The 19,667-nt window shown below is 38.6% G+C and overlaps 1 protein-coding gene across 4 annotated transcripts in view; it reads left to right on the top strand.

The window, feature by feature from the left end:
- The window catches only part of gtpbp3 (GTP binding protein 3, mitochondrial), a 30,104-nt gene that overhangs the window by 3,276 nt on the left and 7,161 nt on the right, over positions 1–19,667 (top strand). For 3 of the 4 annotated variants that reach the window (XM_062028402.1, XM_062028401.1, XM_062028403.1), the window contains exons 2-10: positions 543–808; positions 1,900–1,986; positions 2,761–2,843; positions 3,631–3,750; positions 9,118–9,190; positions 10,034–10,177; positions 13,920–14,085; positions 18,702–18,832; positions 18,914–19,097. In XM_062028402.1, coding sequence (XP_061884386.1) covers positions 543–808; positions 1,900–1,986; positions 2,761–2,843; positions 3,631–3,750; positions 9,118–9,190; positions 10,034–10,177; positions 13,920–14,085; positions 18,702–18,832; positions 18,914–19,097 — 1,254 coding nt within the window. The remainder of the gene's footprint in view (positions 1–542; positions 809–1,899; positions 1,987–2,760; positions 2,844–3,630; positions 3,751–9,117; positions 9,191–10,033; positions 10,178–13,919; positions 14,086–18,701; positions 18,833–18,913; positions 19,098–19,667) is intronic. The other variant, XM_062028404.1, reaches the window with a different exon arrangement.

Raw genomic sequence — 19,667 nt, 5'->3', positions numbered from 1 at the left:
GTCAAGTCTAAACAAACATATTCTGACCTGATGAGCAACTGCACAAATACATGGGATCCCCCCCCCCCCCCCCTAATCCTTTTGGCACCTCCTCAGATATGCGTAAATCAAAAATTGCTAGTGCTTGATGACCATGACTGATTACCTGACATTGCAAAACCTACAGTGATACTGCTAATTTCCAGGGGAAGCAGCTAGCGTGCTAATTGCTAGCTATCTTAAATGCTAACATGAATACAAGATACTTTAACATTCTGCCGAGGAAAGTATAGTGTCTGGGTGTGTATGTTGCTTAATTATTGATTTATTTAAAATAAAACTTGGTTAAAAGATTTCAGTGTATCGTATAAGTACTTTAAGAGCACATTCAACAATATTGTGATGATGACAACCGTCCGTTATAATTTAGGTTACAATAACTGTCATATGCAATTTTAATATTGTTACATCCCTAAGTAGGCAATTCATACATTTTGTATTATATACTGTATTTTTTTTTTACATCATTGATATGTAATAATCTCCCTATGCCTTCCTTCCAGCAGATGGACTCCTCTCTTCAGACACCTGTGTGATAGAGTCCCTACTTCACTGGTAGATGCTGAAACAATCTTTGCATTATCATCTGGCCATGGAAAGTGTGGAGTCGCTGTGGTCCGCATCAGTGGACCCGCATCCACCACAGCTCTTAGATGTATGGCCGGCCATACACGCAGGCTGCCTGCTCCACGCACTGCCTTATTAAGGAGCATCAAGCATCCTCACTCTGAAGAGGTGCTGGACCGTGGCCTTGTCCTTTGGTTCCCAGGTGATTCAAATACTACATCTTTATCGTCAGATTACAAAATGATGTATCAAAAACAGTATGTTTTTAATGCACTGAAGTCTTGATTGGCAATTTTAGCCTCATACAATTATCTTCTAATTATACATTACTTTTAATTCGTAACTATCAGTAACTTATACCACTTTCCAATATCGTATACAGTATCAGACAATTACACCAGAATACGGTGTTTCCCCTACCATTATATATCATAACATAATATTATTGATGCTTATTAAAATAAATGTATTTTATCAACAACATATTGGGCTGAAGAGAGAGAGAGTAAATTGTTTCAGCACTGTTTGGGATACATTTTTGGATTATGAATCAAACTTACTCCTGCTGTAATTACTGTATGGCAGGGATATTCAACTAAATTGGTTTGGGTACCATATTTCCAGAAAGCTAAGGACTGGGGAGTTTATTTAATTTGTCAGAGTTACAGGAGCGCTCTGCTGATTTTAAAAGTTATTCTAAAAAGTGTTTGTAAAATATTCTGCAAAATTTTGAATCTATCACATAGATTTTGAACGGAACTTGGACCAGTTGATTAGTCCAAATGATGAAAATGAGAGGTCCTAAAATGGAACCTTGAGGAACAACACCAGCATAACTAAAGAATTTGAGCAAATGACTACTGGCTGCCTCTGAAGTAAACAAGCGACAGCAACATATTAGTTACATAAATCACATTACCAAAAAAAGTGTGTAACTGCCAAAAAGGAGAGGACTTAAAGGGGTGCCTTGAGGGACACCTCAGTTATGTAAACCACAAGATTGGACCGCAGTGTTCTATGTTTACTAGCAAGGTTAAAATGTCAATGCAAGGATCTGTACAAGTGTTTACAGTTACAGGTCCAAGTTCCTCTATACAGCAGAAGCACACTAGTATTTTTAGGAATTTTCTGAAAAATGTTTGTCTCTAAAGTTTTAAACTGAACTCTGGCAGGTATGGTGTCATTCCCGGGCTTGATTTAGCCCCCAGGCCGCCACTTGAGTAGCCCTGCTGTATGGTATTTACACGATAGAGGGTTTTATAAATGATGTGTCTTTTCTGTTCATGACTTTAGCCCCCCACAGTTTTACTGGAGAGGACAGTGTTGAGTTTCACATCCATGGAGGTCCTGCTGTTACTGCTGCTGTCCTACAGGCACTCGGTAATGTTTACATTTACATTTAGAATAATATACTCTGCTATAACTTTACTGTTAATTTATCCATACATTATATATTACAGCATGTGACTTTTGTGACAGGAGGTTAGCGTGACTTAACATGCTTCAGTTGGGCCTTTTCAGGTTTTAGCAACTCATTGCATTTCCTTCTTTGGTGCTGTAGAGAGCAGTATTGCATCATTTGAAGCAGTGGTCCCCAACCGATTGGTACCGGGCCGCACAAGACATTTAAAAAATCAACATAAAAAACACAATATATACATTATATATCAATATAGATCAATACAGTCTGCAGGGATACAGTCCGTAAGCACACATGATTGTATTTCTTTATTAAAAAAAAATATATATATATATAATAATTTGTCCCCCCCGGTCCGTGGGACAAATTTTCAAGCGTTGACCGGTCCACAGCTACAAAAAGGTTGGGGACCACTGATTTGAAGGACACTCACCAGTCAGAACACAGGTGCTCTGAGAAAAGAGCTTTGTATCAATTTATGTTTCAACAAAAAACATTTACTATATGACATTTTGCTTCTTTGGAAGACCAGAATTGTTTTACAGTTTTGCTCTCTTGATAATGAATATAAAGTAAAAGTAAAAACTATTCAAACAGTACCTCTCCTTTGGAGAATCGGTTCATGTGAAGACTACCTGAGACTTCACCCTACAATTGATCGTCTCTGATTTTTGTGTGTAAGGTACATCCATTTTTATCATGTGTTTTTTGTCGCATGTGTGTTTGTTTCTTAGGAAGCGTGCCTGGCATGAGGCCTGCTGAGGCTGGGGAGTTCACGCGAAGAGCCTTTCAAGCAGGGAAACTTGACCTGACGGAGGTAGGTCAAATAAAAAACCTGGAAACCGTTCTGCAAAAATATACTGGGTAAGACATTCACAAACTCATACGACCGTTTAATATTTTTTATCAATGTTTAAATCAAAATATAAAGACATGGTCAAATGTGCAAAATTGGCCGCGAGTCAATTAAAAAGAAAAGTGATGAAAAAGATGAAATAGCAAAATAAAAATGTTGAGAAAAACAAACAAACTTAACATTTTTTAAAACTGGATTTTTTAATATTACAAGATGGATCCTCCCGCCAGTGCTTCTATATCAGGAAAGGCCTATTGCGTACAGCAGTGCTCTTTGAAAAGTGCAATACGTGCTTTTTGATATTAGAGTCTCCAAATAGCTCCTGTAGATTTTTTGCAAGTCGCTTTTTTGAAAATAGTATCGAGAGGCCTTTTGAATATGGCGAGAATGCCGTCCTTTTTTTTGGCATACCAAGTGTGTTGTAATGTGTTAATGCGCGATAGCGAACAGGTAGTGGCTAAAAAGCAATATTATCCAATGCATATTCCAAGTAAGATACGTTTGCTACTCGGATGGTTCTTAAAGAATATTCCGGTGACGTTTATGTTAACATGTTAGAGGACTTAATCTGAGTAAGGTCATATTACGCTCAAGATAAATAAGCGTAACTGAAAGTATGTTAATGTAATTAAAACAAGTTATAACTATGGAAACCCCAAAGCAGTTTTCTCTCAGCCCAAAAGTGTGCACATTTTTGTGAAGTCTTTATTGTCCACCGGTTCACTGTCAAATGTAATGCTTCTTGAAGGTGGAGGGACTCGGGGATCTGATCCACGCTGAGACAGAGGCCCAGAGGAGACAGGCACTTAGGCAAATGTCAGGAGAACTCGGTCGTCTCTATCAGGACTGGAGTCACAAACTGAAAAGAGTAAGTTGGCTTTGTTCACTGGCATAGATTGAAAAAAAAGCTGGAAACAATAATTAGATGTTTTAGCCCATATTGACATGATAGGCATTAGGTTCACACAGTTGCTGCAGATCTTTTGGCTACATGTAGATGATGTGATAAATTGACGGTGCTGCTTGAAGTACAATAACCCATGCTTCCAAAGGGGGCTCAAAGTGAACCACTGAATGTCCTTTTCGTTTCATGCCATCCCGCCTGCTCTATTGTCTATAAAATAAATATTTGCGTGTTTATTTGTCAACGACATTTTGCACAGGAATTTCTTGTCAACATCGGCCAGTATGAAATTAGATTAGCCACTAAACTCAGAAGAAAAAGATGCCCCCATCGCACGTTTTAATTGTTTCGAGAAAACACAAGCGAGAAGGTAGGATAATGTTATTTTCATCTAATCGTAGCATGTGCACAATAGCACCGATGTGCAGTGATGTGCTGGTAAATGCATTTTTTTTTTGATGCCGCATTGTGTACCCAATATGACCGGTGAATCTACATACTGTTTATGAAGTCTATTTTTGACTGTGTCGGGGGAAAAAAATAACGGTGGTGTTCGTCTTCAAGATATATTTTAAACATTTTCATAAGATAAATAATACTTTTGGAGAGGATGAGGTGGAGGGTTTCAGTCGCAATCTGAAGGGAACACCTCCACACACAAACTGTTTGCAAATATATGCAGAAAACGGGTTATAAATGTGACTGGAGCAAAGTTTATGCAACATTTACATCAAAGCATATTCAATTCATATGGTCTAGACCACAAATAAATGTGTTAAATGTAGATTTACCTTTAAATAGGTCTGGGAGATATGGCCTGAAAATAAAATCTCAGATTTTTTACCAAAACATTCAAATTACAATTTTTACACAAAAAAAGTTTGATTTATGATGTTTTCCCCTACTTTTTAAAGAAACCAATGACTAAAAATGACACAGATATTTTAAAACAAGTTTTGCTTTTATTTGATTGATCAAAAACTTAGTTTGAAATGACACTGCGTCTTACTCTTAGCAAAATGCTAATTGGTATAATTTTTTTCTTTTTAGACCAGATATAAATTGTACTTTTTATGCAAAAAATTTTGAAAACTATTAAGCGCTTCTTCTGGGATGCTATACTTCTGCTTAAATAAAATACTTCTGGAAAAAATTTAGCATTGCACATTGCATGCAAATAAACTCCAATAAATCAATAAAAAGATATCAATAATCATTAAATAGTAATTAAAATTAGTCAGATCAATAAAGTGCAAACTTAAAACTTCTGTTTGGAAAAAATTAACTACTGGAAATAAAAATGTAGTATTGTACATTGTATGCAAGTAAAACATTGAGATTACTGCACAGTACAGTAAGTGGATAAACGCAGGCTTTTCAATTAAGGATATGCTGGGCTCCTTGTTAGTGTTTACTGATATTAAAGACAATGTACACTTTATTGCACATGTAATATATTAATATATTGACGATTATATACGGTATAATTCCACGAGCGTTTTGCAGCAGCACACGCGTGTACGAGTGGTCCTGTTTGGTGCAGAGCGACTGCTTTTGTGATCGCTCTGTGCATTGTTCTCCTTTTATCACCATACTTGGTACCTTGTGTAAATGATTTTGCCACAGTACGCTGCTTTTAAGGTGAAGTTTGTTGTTAGTTGTTGCGTTCTTGTTTGCTTCGTAAAGAGTTGCATTTCCCCAATTCGGCTTGATGCTGGAGTAAGTTCGATGTGGTGCTGTCTTTTTTTAAAGAAACTTTGCAGCAAGCAGTCACTTGTTCCATGCCTGTTGCCGCAATTTTAAAGCACTGACAAGTTAAACACTTTCTTTCTTTAGAACAAACGTCTCGCTCTCGTTAGCATTAGCCATGTTATGCCAGACTTGTGGAACTCCGCTAAGGATGCAAGGGGCTGGCGAGGGCTACAGAAGCTCATGGGGGCGAAAAATAAAACGCAGCAGAAAGAGAAGGAAAAACATGGATTTTTTATTTTTTAAATCATCTGCAACAAAAAACTCGAATTAACCTATAAAATCGCTTGCGCTATGTGGAAGATCTTCATGGATGCCGGCCAAGGCCTCCTGTGATTGTGCAATAATAATGCACCAGCTGCGACCAACAGGTCCACAAGGTGTTCTTCCTTAAGAAATTCCCAGAGCTGTTTCTCTGCAACTTTCTCAGTAGCAGAGTTGTTTATTTTGATCTCAGGCTTTTGGGATTGCAATAAATCATCAGTAGTAGACTGTGCGAAGCTCTTGCTGAAACCTTATTTCGACAAACAATGCAACTTTTTTTAACCATTGGCACGTTCTTGCATGTGTGTATGGATTTGAGTATGAGAATATGAGCCTTCCTGTTTTTGTTCAGCTATACTACTATTGTCTGTGTTCTACAATGCCAATCAAGATACTGATTTGTGGTATGGTGGAAGTGTTTTTCTTTCATCTGGATTTTTCTTCCAAAACAAGCCTTGGAATATGTTCTATTTCACTTTTTGCTTTCTATTCTTGAGTACTTGCTGTATAAATGAACAATTTTTGCAAGTGTTCATCCGTTGCTCAATTATCTACCTGTCATCTGATGACTTTTTGTTAACATTACACTGGTCTGTCACTACAATCTACACACAATTTACCTTGTAACCTCCAAAGTTGAACGCAATCTGTTCCGTGACATTGGAACATAAGAATAAGAAATAATGTAAAGTGAATTATTTCACCAGAGTGAGATTGAGATTTTACATCAAAATAACTTTTTCTGTCTGTTATCAGCAATGTTGGGAAAAACGGCATTAAATAAAAACAGCGTTACTAACACCATTAGTTTTTTTAGTAACGAGTAATCTAATTTTTATGTAAGTTACAACGCCGTTACCAATACATTTAATGTAATGTGGCACGCTACTTTAGATGTGGACAAGACAACTTTAGAATCCCAGCAAATTCACTTCAGGAAGTAGCTCTTTACTAGTGCAAGTGGCAAACACCACACACACACGAGCGCTGCTACTACGCCGTGAGGAATAATAACATTATAATAACATTCAATACAGTGACAATCATCAACAATAAAAATCCTACACTAACCTGTTTGTGGACAAGGAGAGACACAGCCACTGACACATGTTGAATCGCTTTATTAACTACCAGTAAAAATATTCCACAGCCGCTGCTGTCAACAAACTCTGCCCAGTCTGCAGACTACCAATACTGAGCTAAAACAGCCAATGAGCGCGCACTTGCTGATGTCAACATTTACTTGGCAACAGGCAACGTCTTTTAAAAGCACACACTCATGCACTCTTCTCTCATGAAACAGCTCTCAACTGCATATACCAGATAGATGAAAGTTAAAAAAAATGTTAATGCATTAATTACTTTCCCTTGTAATTACTTTCTCTAGTAATGAATTACAACTATTAATAGGGATGTAACTGTATCAAATGTCACTGTACGATATTATCACGGTATTACGGCCACGGTACGATATTATTGTGGTATATCCTTCCATCTTCTTCCGCTTATCCGAGGTTGGGTCGCGGCGCAGCAGCCTAAGCAGAGAAGCCCAGACTTCCCTCTCCCCAGCCACTTTGTCCAGCTCCTCCTGGGGGATCCCGAGGCGTTCCCTGGCCAGCTGGGAGACATAGTCTCTTTCCACCGTGTCCTGGGTCTTCCTCTTGGCCCCCTGTCGGTCAGATGTGCCCTAAACACACAACCCACCTCATCTGGCTCCTCTTGATGTATAGGAGCAGCGGCTTCACTCTGAGTTCCTCCCGAATGACAGAGCTCCTCACCTTATCTCTCGACGGAGGAAACTAATTTCGGCCGCTTGTACCCGTGATCTTGTCCTTTCGGTCATAACCCAAAGCTTGTGAGGATTGGAACGTAGATCAACCGGTAAAGTAAGAGTTTTGCCTTCCGACTCAGCTCTTTCTTCACCACGATGGAACAATAAAGGGTCTGCATCACTGCAGATGGCGCACTGATCCGCCTGTCAATATCATAACCCACTCTTCCCTCACTCTTGAACAAGACTCCAAGGTACTTGAACTCTTGCACTTGGGACAAGATCTCCTCCCCAACACGGAGATGGCAGTCCAATCTCCCTTGTGTATACCATTGTGGTATTCGTCCAAAAAAAAATACTTAAAAATGTTAATGTGTGTAAAATGAAGTGGCAGGAATGTTTAGGGTAAAGTAAACACACTTACTGTAACTAAACACAAACATAATGACAATATGTTCTAATCATATTTATTACTAGAAACATACGTTTTTAGCTACAAATAATTGTGCATGGACAGCCACTGTTTCAAGCAAATATTTTAAAAAAGTTAGTTGCGTTGAGAAGTGTACATGATTATGTAAGTCTGGAATATGCTGTTTCTCAGAAAAGTTAACCAACAATTTAACTTTTAATAATGCAAATACCTCACAAACTGATGTTTGGCTTCGCTGGCTTCAAATATCTTTTTTGGATGACAGTTTATGAGGTGGCGACTTGTCCAAGGTGTACGCTGCCTTCCACCCAAGTGCAGCTGGATAGGCTCGAGCACGCTTGCGACATCCTGTGACAAGCGGCGGAAAAATGGATAGATGGATTGAGGATTTATCAAGTAGTTTTTCCAGTTTCCTCATATTTCCCGCATTTAACTTTTTTTTTTTGGTAATTACTTCTGTGCGGTGCGACGTGACCGGCTGGCTCGGTGTCGCCTTGGAAAAGCTGGAGACGGAAGTGGCACGCATTGCTTTGCAGAACGCTGACTTTCTTACCTCCGCCAGGGTTGTTTGTTGGCAACGCAACTTAAACAGTTATGGATACATTTTCATGACATATTTTAGGAAATGTCCCAAGCACCTTACTTGGCGCCCTGCGCTGCGCAGAGGATTCTGGTAGATGTAGTTTATTTTCAGCCCAGGCCAACGCTAAAGCGCCTGAAAAAAAACTACACACCAAGTTTGTGTTTGTTACCGTCAGTCTTCACAGTATTGTTGTGAAGACTTTGAAATCGAAAGTCTGCGGTATCTACAATACCATTATACCCTTATCTATTAAATAATAATTCCGTTAGTAATTCACTCACTTTCTTGGGAAAGTAACGAGTAAATGTAATTGATTACTTTTTTAAAGTAATTTTCTTAACAGTGGTTATCACTAAGGACATTTGTGGTAATCAGGAGATGACCCTTTTCAAAAAATGGTGGAGCTTTACTCTTACCTCAATTTAGTGACCGATGTTTCGTTTCAATTTGGTAGAGACTTGGACTTTTTTAAGCTGAGGTCAGTGGGTTCCACAAATGCTTACTGATGCCCCCCCCGCCATGTCTCTACAGTGTCTTGCCCATGTGGAAGCCTTCATAGACTTCAGTGAGGATGAGCTCATTGAAGATGGAGTCTTAAACAAAGGTATGTATACGCTTTAAAGAAAAAAGAAGACAGTCCCCCCGAGAAGTTCAGAGGAAGGTGCGAGGGTCCGAGGTCTCTCGGAGAGAGAAGTCAGGCTGGCTTTCCTGTTTGGTCATTTAACTGGCCATCATGTGCGTTTTCTGCGCCACAGGGAGATGCCGTGGACATCAAACTGTTCAAAAGACAGTTTCCTTTTAGGAAGTGTGGAAAGAAGAGCAGCGGGACAGTGGAGGCATTTGTCTTGCCTTCAAAGGGGCAACCTGCCACAGGGCTCACAGGAATAGTACGGTCAGCAGCACCGTGTCTCTACACAAGTTTTCCAAGTGTGTATTTGTGTGTCGTGTGTATGAGGGATGTCTCCCCAGAGTCTGTCGCCTGCTGTCTGGCACTGGCACAGTTTTTTCGAGCCCTCAGATGTTGTCAAGTTTCGACACAATACAGCCTGGGAACTCTTATTTGTTTTGGTGGCACGGAATGTTGGCTCACGCCTCAGAGGTGCAAATAATAATAGACTTCATATTTTAAAATAGTAAGCCTGGCACGAATTCCTTCCGTTTGCACGCGCAGGCATGCAGGACAAAAGTTTTTTGTACTAAGTTTGTTGCTACTGCACACCGGTTTAATTAATGTCAATTATGGACGATGAATATGCTGCAGTATCTTGAAAATGAAAAATAATTTTTTATGAATTTTCCTGTAAGTTACATAAGAAAAAGTTGCTGTGAGCCAGATGTTTCCCGAAACAAACAGTCTTTTTTTGTTAGATTAGAAAAGTGGACCAAGAGGTAAAGTTGAGCATGATACCTCCGTCATGTCCTGTTCCTATGTTTTCCACCCACACAGTTGACGCAATGGTCCGTGATCTGCAAGGCGAGATGGAGCGACACCTACAGGACGAGAGGAGGGGCGAACGACTACGTAGCGGTGTGCAGGTGGTCATCGCAGGAGCCACCAATGCTGGGAAAAGCAGCCTCCTCAACATGCTGTGTAAGACAAGCAGCACACTCTAACACAGACCTAGGCATTCTGCGGCCCGCGGGCCGCATCCGGCCCTTTGTGCATCCCTGTCCGGCCCGTGTGAGGCCAATTATAAATTACAAAATACATTTTAAAAAGTATCTATGTCGAGTGTGCAATACAACGGTGCTGCTTTTGTTTTGAAAATCGTTATTTGTATTACTTCCGTGTGGGCGTGTGCGTGATTGTGAGTGAATGTGAACAGCTGCAATCACAAATTACAAAATAAAGTTGAAAAAACATCTATGTCGTGCGCGCAATACAACTGTGCTGCTTTTATTTTGAAAAGTATTATTTATGGGCGTGTGTCCGTGTGTAACCTGCGAGTGAAGGTGCACATGCAGCGACAAGTGATGCACGGTTTACACCCGAGACGCTAAAAAAAGAAAAGTTGATGACGAATGGCGTGTTTTCAACAAGACATGGACTGCCAAGCAACGTTCCCTCTAAGGTGCGTGCCTGCGCAATTGCGCACTGCTCAAGCGTCCGCTGCGCACAGCAAATATATGCCGCGCACCAAATCAAATCCCATCTGAATTCTAAACAAAATAAGCACATTTATTCTGTGTAATTTTGCAATGCAACTTTGAGTGACAGTGACAACAAGCGGCCCTAACGGTGTTCGTCAACACCGTTCAATTGAACACTGTTCAATTATTGTAAAGTCTATCGAGATGCTTCGAGGACAGGAATTATATTGATCACTTTATTGAGCAAAATTGTTTATATTCGGACATAACCACACCAAAAACATGAGTAAAACAATTCTATCTCGAAAAACTAGTCATTTTCTGCCATACAAACCAGGCCAAAACCAACTTGTCATCTGTCACCAACACGCATACCACTAAACCACTGGTGCGTTTATGGCCACACAAAAAGTCGGACAACTCAAACACCACACAAAGTTACACTATGACTCCTCAGTCGTACGTGTGCTTATTTTACTGTCATTTATTATTAATGTTCATTTATTTATATTAGTCATGGAATGATGTTACACACACTATGTTGAAGTATTACTATTATTATTAATTATTATTATTATTATTATTATTTATCTTACGGTATACATCAAAAATAATATTGAGCAAAATTTAATTGAAATATTGTCGATGTGGCCCTCCAGCAGTGCTCGGGTTGCTCATGCGGCCCCCGGTAAAAATTAATTGCCCACCCCTGCTCTAACACCATGAGTGAATAATACAATTACATTGATGCATAAAACATTTTTTTTTTATCACAAAAGTATGTCTTTGGAACACTAACATTATTTGCAGAGAAAGAAGGTAGAATTTGTCCATGATCAGCAACATTTTTGATAAGCACACCTCGTTTGATTGCTTTTACATGCATCACAGCACACATACATTACAATACTAGAATGGATACACTGATTGGGGCCACATCAATTTAAGGCGTAGTTATAATGTATGATTTGAATAAATGTCAGAGTAAAAAATAAAGTGTATTATTCTAGAGCATTGATCAAATTGATTAATTCGATTAGAAAAAAGCTTTGTTATTATGTTGCTTAGATGATTTTTTTGATGAGTAAAATACACTTGACATTAAATTATATTAATGATTTAAAACAGAAAAAGAAAAACATTGTGATTTAAAACTGAAAAAGACCGACATTGTGATGAAATGTTTGCACTGCTAAACAGAGCTGGCATTTCACAATAGTACTGCATCAATAATGCAGCACATTACCAGAACTCAGCCTGCATATTTAAGAGCAGCAAACAAGCAGAACAAGGTAAAAGTTTATTTTGAGAACTAACAACATATTTTATGTTTGACTTGCATAACAAATGTTTTATTCAAACACATGTGAGGACATGTTAGCATCTACAATTGTTATGTTAATGCTAACCGCATTTTTGTCCAAATAACAAACATCCAATTAATACCTTTTCAAATGTGTATCATGTGTAAATTGTTAAATACATAGTCACTCAATTTGTCTTTTTGTTTAGTTTGGTCTTTTTTTTTCAGTTTGGTTCTTTACTTATCTATTGCCTGGTTTATGTTAATCTGGCTACACAGTTTTTTTTTTAGGTTTTTTTTTTAACTTTTTAAATTTAGTTTTTAATCTGAGCAATATGCAGTGATGCTCCCATTGTAAAAGTGCAATTTCAATGTTATGTGTATTTATAATTAGAATATTTTTTAAAGATCATTAGAAAAATGTTAACTATTTTCCCTAAAAGTCGCATTGAGGCTAGAAAGTGTTTTTTTCAATTACTGGATTAATCCAACAAATTCATTAATAAAGTACTCAATTTCTAAAATAATTGATAGATGCAGCCCTATTGGATACTACATACTGCAGTCTGGTTTCAAACTTAATGTAATTTTTGTGTGAGAGACAAAAAGTGAGCAAAATAAATTAGTTTAGAAATACAAATGAACTTTCTTTTGTTGCCTCTTTTTGTGTTTTTGTTTTAAAGTCATTAGCAAGACGGATCGGCTGCTTGTTGAGAAGAGTGTTACACACTTTCTCTAAAGGTATCAGTAGGACTAGAAAGTTGTCGGATTTGTTGTTAGTAAATCTACAGGGGTCTGAATCCTTGCTAAATATAGCGACAAAGTCCCTAAGTTGGCAACAAGGATCCCTTCTGCTAGGTTGTCTTATTCTCTGGCATACCAGCAGCTAAGACGCATAATTACAGGTAGCTACATTCACACACGGTAGCACTGGAGGGACGTGCGATGGGAGAGCAGCTGCTCAAGAGCAAGGGTGAACGGGTTGTGCCAAATTAGTCAATTAGTGAATATTTTTTAATCTTGTATTTGTCTTCCGTAAGAGTGACCGCATAATACCGCATAATACAAATAGCTCTCAGAATGATTTTTGCAAACTAGAACCACAATTAGCATGTCAGTCAAAACTGAACATTGTATTGCATTTGTAAAGTCATAATTGTTGCTACATGTTAGATTGTTTGGGTGGTCATACAGCTGACATATGCTGTATGCCAGTTTATATATAGAAACAACTTTACGGTACATACAGTATGTTTTACACGTACAGTACAAACGTTGTCACCTGCAAACATGCACCACTGCCTTCCTTTCGAGCCATTATGAATTTCTTATCATTAGCCTAGTATCCCCTCCTTATGTATATCTTATTACACATGTGTTGTTTATATTGCAAGTCTGTATCTGTTTGGCATATTGTATCCTGAAAGCATTTAGAACCGCGTGTTGTATAAACTAACCCGAGTGGGGTCTTGCTTAGTCTCCTCAGAGCTTCCTATTACAATAATAGGTCTATTTGTCAGAAGGTGTCATAGTTTCCTGTTCTGATTAGTCTTTTGATAGTCACCTTGCCATTGGTGACGAAAAATGTCTTGTTAAAGAGAAAAAGTAGTTCCCACAGTCAAATCAATTCTGGAATATTTATTTAACATGCATTAAAAAACATAACGCAGTAAGGTAATCAGTGTAATTGTCCCATAGCCAGTCCAACAAACTGCAAACTTTGAATTTAGACAATGAAATCAAATGAATATAAAATATATTGCCACGTCAGGATGTGCCCAGCTGAATGCCATCCCGCCAAAAAAGCACTAAATGTGCAATTAAAGCAAAAGGTGCTTCTACAAGGAAACATGCACTATGGTTGTGACATTAGAACTGAGAGCACAGCGAGGAAGTTGGAAAGCATATGTGCTTTATTCAAATCTTTTTTTTAATCCAGGCCGGAGACCTGCAGCTATTGTGTCCCCCATTGCTGGAACCACCAGGGATGTAGTAGAGACGTCTCTGGACATCGGCGGCTTTCCTGTACTCTTGAGTGACACAGCTGGCCTCAGAGACTGTGTGGACCTGGTTGAGCGAGAGGGGGTCCGTCGAGCTCGTGAAAGGTAGTAAAATGTTTACGTTACAGCTCATACTGTAGGTTGTCCTTATGTCCCTAGCAGGTGACAGAACAAATTAGCTCTGAGACCCACAGCCGATGTGAACAAAGAAAGGAAGAAATAAGTCATCGCTCTTCCTCTGTGCATCAACCTATATGTGTCAGACGGCTTTCTAACTGGCACAACTTGTATTATTGCTGAGCCATGGATATAAATACATGGAAACAACACTCCCGGGAGGTTGTATACTGAAGAGGTACCTTTCCTTGATGTATTTACAACATTGCATAGAGAATGGACACATCGCGAGACATTTACTGACAGCCGCTTCCCCTGTTTACACCGAGGAAGAATAGCATTGTTTGTTACAGCCGTCATCACCACTTAATCCTTGGCTAACTAGATGACACTCACCAGCGAGTAGTTGTCAAATTTGCATAATCGGCCACAACGCATTTGCAAGTAAAGGAAATATATACAAATCTAAATAAATATAGTAAGAACTACAAATCAACTTTCTTCTGCGGCTTTTTGGGGGTCATTTTGTTCCAGATGTCACAAATACAGAGTATCCTGTGAGTGCTTTTAGATGGGGGAGGGGCGCAGAGAAGCACTTGATGCTCGTTGAGAAGAGTGATACATGCTTTTATGTTGGGCCATGTCCACAGAACACTGATACTTTTATAAGGTGTTAAAACATCTCCATCCACATGTCTGCATCATCTAATACAAATTATGTCCCCTTGTAAAGGCAACAATGGGTAATGTTAAAAAGTTAAAGTACCAATGATTGTCACGCACACACTAGGTGTGGCGAAATTATTCTCTGCATTTAACCCATCACCCTTGATCACGCCCTGGGAGGTGAGGGGAGCAGTGGGCAGCAGCGGTGCCGCACGCGGGAATCATTTTGGTGATTTAACCCCCAATTCCAACCCTTGGTGCTGAGTGCCAAGCAGGGAGGTAATGGCTCCCATTTTTATAGACTTTGGTATGTATGGCAATTGTAGCCAATCAGAAGTGTCTATAACGTTATTTATGGAGGCAGCATTGTAGGGAACATGGCAGGTCATGGCAAGAAAAGGGCAAATCGACACCTATTTTTATGGCTGGAATGATTCGTCGACTAAGTCGACGTCATCAATGACGTGAATACGTTGACGTCATTTACCTTGCGTCAAGATAAGATGGCCGTGCACTGAGGAAAAAGATGCCACTAGTGGTGTTCCAATCAATCGGTTACAGATTATTATTGGACAATTTCTGTGATTGCCAGATGCCAATCAATGCCTTTCAATGATGAACAAAACAAAATGATCATTTTTGGCTCATACCTTGCAGCATGGTCCTTTTGTTGAAAGACGATGATAGTGCTAGCAGCTACTGTTAACTGTTAGTGTATGTCCATACGCAGTGTAAAGCGGCCCCTCAAAATTCACCTCCTTTGTGGCAAATAAACTACATTCCTAACAGGTTTTAATATCACCGTGGAACTGGAGAAAGAGGCTAAAATGCGACATGTCGAGCAAAAGAGCTGCAGACGTTAAGGAAACATATTAACGCTAAGCGAGCTTAAAACAACAGAAGAATAAGTTACTGATTAGTTCACTTGAACAGAAGTGGAGTTGGAACCACGTTACAGCAGAAAGTTAGCAGATATTAACAGGAGAGTAACAAGTAGATTAATAAGAGTTAGTGCTCTGGTGCTGTTTGTCATGTCCCAGACATACAGTGCATCCGGAAAGTATTCAAAGAGCTTCACTTTTTCTACTTTTTATTATGTTACATCCTTATTTCAAAATGGAATTCCTTTATTTTGTCCTCAAAATTCTACAGACAATACCCCATAAAGACAATGTGAAAATGTTTTTTTTTTTTTTTTTTTACATTTTTCAGCTTTATTAAAAATAAAATATCACATGTACATAAGTATTCACAGCTTTTGCTCAATACTTTGTTGATGCACCTTTGGCAGCAATTACAGCCTTTTTGAATAGGATGCCACAAGCTTGGGACACCTATCTTTGGGCAGTTTAGCCCATTCCTCTTTGCTCATTTCTCTTTGAAGAACCTCTCAAGCTCCATCAGGTTGGATGGGAAGTGTTGGTTTTCATCCAGGATGTCTCTGTACATTGCTGCATTCGTCTTAGTCTAGTCAGGGAGGTGACCAAGAACCCGATGGTCACTCTGTCAGAGCTACAGCTTCTCTGTGGAGAGAGGAAAACATTCCAGAAGGACAACCATCTGTGCAGCAATCCACCAATCTCTGCAGCAATTCACCAATCACTGTATGGCCAAGCGGACACCATGTCTGAGTTAAAAGTTGGCCAAAATGCACCTGAAAGACTCTCAGATCATGAGAAACTAAATTCTCTGGTCTGATGAGACAAAAATTAATTCTTATACAGTCGTCCTCGTTAGTTGCTGTTTAATGGATACGGACTTAACCGTAATTAATTAATTTCCGTGAAGTTGAAATCATTAATGATATTTCCATAACTAGAACATATAAAACTGTTAACTACCTTCAAAATATGTTTTTCAACATTATTATAGCCCGAGACATGAAGTAACGGCCTTAAGTCACCTTGACACTCTTTTAATCCAATATAGTAATGGTTCCTGCGACTTAACCAATCAGTGGCCACGATACTTAACAGCAGGCTGTGATTGATTTGGTCTTCTCTATGGCCAGTACTACTGTAGTTTTGAGGTTTTTATGCATTCAGCCATTTGAATGCTTAAAAATTCATAATTTAGGGCAAACATTTTATAACAAATGAAAAAATCTGTGATGTAATAAATCCCTATGGTAGACTTTAAAATAAATCCACATCGCCACATATGCATTTTTAACATTCAAATTACGAAAGCAAACCAAAAATATACATTCTAAATTAACTCAATAATGTTCTGTGTACGATCAGTATGGTAAGCTGTTATCTCGACACAAATTCAATTACAATGCTGCTTTTAAATACATTACCGTAAAATGGTTTTGTTAATTATATTTTATTTCCTAAACAAATCAGCTTTTGCTGGACTTGGTTTTCCCACTAATATTTTCCCTGATAACAGTCTATTATATAAAATAACATTTGCATTTCATTTCAAGCCTCTGCCACCTCGAGAGACAAGCCTGACAAACTAAATAAAAAAATAATTTCATCTAAAGACAAATAAGACAGTAAAGCTATTTTTAGTATTTATGTTGAGGGAAGCTGCAGTTTGTATAGGAAGGGCGTGCAGTTTGCGTTGTATAGAAAAACTTTGTGTGCATGCCCAGGTCAGACACTTGTGACCTGGGTCACTACAGGAAGGATGTGGTAAGTACAAGCATCCGCTGCTGCCGTTGCTGCTGCTGCTTGGGCTGGCGGATGCTCAAAGGAAGCAACCTTGGAAAATATAGTTCCTGTGGAATTTATTTTAAATTGAAATACGAATTGACTGGTATGAATTCACTGGACAAACCTAAAGAGATTATTCAGCAGGCTTCAACTAAAACAAGACTCTTTTTTTAAAAATTCAGAACAAATACATGCAGCCAAAGTCTGTTTTTTTCCAAGATTCATTCATAGTGCCTGATTTTAAATGTTGTATTTTCAAGTTTAAAACATTGTAAATGAACTATAGTGTATGTATATAGTAAATATAAAGTATTTATGGTATGTTTGGCTTTTTTTACATTTTACCCCTTCTTCCTACATTACTGCAGAACAGAATGTGGTAAGTTAATAGCATTTACTATCTTATGTTAAATTAATACAATTGAGTGTTTTTATGTACTTTTATCACTACTGCAAAAGATTGTCAATTTACACTTTAACATCTTTTTATATACCGGTAATAGTCCCTTGATATGGTACCGTAGTACATATATCCATTGTGTACTTGTCATCTAAACTTAGATTGATGTAAATGTTATATTAATGTATAAGGCAGTGTTTTTTAACCATAGGGCCAGGTCCGTGTTAGGCCGTAAGAATATAAACGCAATAAGATTGTCAATTTACACTTTAACATCTTTTTATATACCGGTAATAGTCCCTTGATATGGTACCGTAGTACATATATCCATTGTGTACTTGTCGTCTAAACTTAGATTGATGTAAATGTTATATTAGTGTATAAGGCAGTGTTTTTTAACCATAGGGCCAGGTCCGTGTTAGGCCGTAAGAATATAAACGCAATAAAAATCAAATATTTTCTAAAATCGTTTAAATCGTTGCTAGCCTAGTTCCAACTTTGTTGAGTAGATGGCATGGTAACTCTGCTTTTTAACACTGCTCTTACGCCATGGTCTGCCAGAGAATAAGAAGATGCAGCAGGAAGGATCAGTGTTGCCAACTTAGCATATTTAGCAAGTATTCAGACCCCTTTAGATTCTCCGTCAGAAAAATGACGACCTAAGCAACTATTTCTGGTCTTATTGGACACTTTTGAAGACAATATAAAGCTACTTACATGCATATGTACAGAACGCTGAAGATGGTATGGTTTATACAATTAGGAGGTATACTTTTGCTAATACGTTAATAAATATACTGTTTCTGTGGACAATGTTTTTTGTTGATAGTGTAGCAATTCATTTTAGAAAGCTGTGTTGTCTTTGTTTTCTCCAGAGTTGAGCAAGCAGACCTGACTTTGGTGGTCGTCGATTGCAGTTGCCTCCCCATGGATGTCCAGCAAGCTGCAGCCTTTCTTCAGGACCACTTGGGAAGTGTCCTGTCCACTCAGGAGCACATTCACATCGGTACAGTATCCAAATAGACTAGTTCTACATTTTATAGACATTATGTGATTAATTCCCATTTCCCTTCCTTTTTGCATCCAGCATTACAGTCTGACAGGTGCCTTCTTGTCCTGAATAAGGTGGACCTGCTGCCTGAGGAGCAGGGACAAATGCTGAAAAAGGAGCTGGGCTGCGTCTCTGGGCTTCCTGTGTGTGTGATGTCCTGTCACACTAATGAAGGACTTCAAGCCTTCCTCACAACGCTGCACAACCGAGTCAAGACACTGTGAGTCTGCAGTATTGATTTCAATGTGTTGTGTTCCCAAAAATGCCTAAAATGAATGCTGGTGTTGATTAAGAAACACAAATCAAAAACTAAAGGCTAACTTTTTCAAAGGGAGTTTTGCCTATCATTCACAATCCCTATGTAAGACAAGAACAAATATGTTTGTTATTTTATGCATTCTAACTCAAATATGGCAAGTACGAGGTGGCTCACAATGCAGCTAATGGGAGAAACTATTCTGGCCATAAAGCTGTCTAAAAAGACATCGAAAAACCGCCAACAATGCTCCATTTACAGCTCGTGACCTGAATATTAACCAAGTATTAGCGATATTGTCATTATAATCTCTAACACAGACAAACTATTTTCAGCAGTGCCATAATGAAAAAGGAGGATAACCTCCAAATTCATTGGAGGTTGGGTCTTGGGCGCAGTTGGGTGTTCCAACAGGACAATGACCCCAAACACATGTCAAAAGTGGTAAAGGAATGGCTAAATCAGATTAGAATTAAGGTTTTAGAATGGCATTCCAAAAGTCTTGACTTAAACGTGTGGACAATGCTGAAGAAA

Source organism: Entelurus aequoreus, linkage group LG19, assembly GCF_033978785.1.
Source record: "Entelurus aequoreus isolate RoL-2023_Sb linkage group LG19, RoL_Eaeq_v1.1, whole genome shotgun sequence".
In the NCBI taxonomy this organism is placed as follows: domain Eukaryota; kingdom Metazoa; phylum Chordata; class Actinopteri; order Syngnathiformes; family Syngnathidae; genus Entelurus; species Entelurus aequoreus.
The sequence above is the reverse complement of the archived record's forward strand: the minus strand, read 5'-3'. Positions and strand labels throughout refer to the sequence as shown.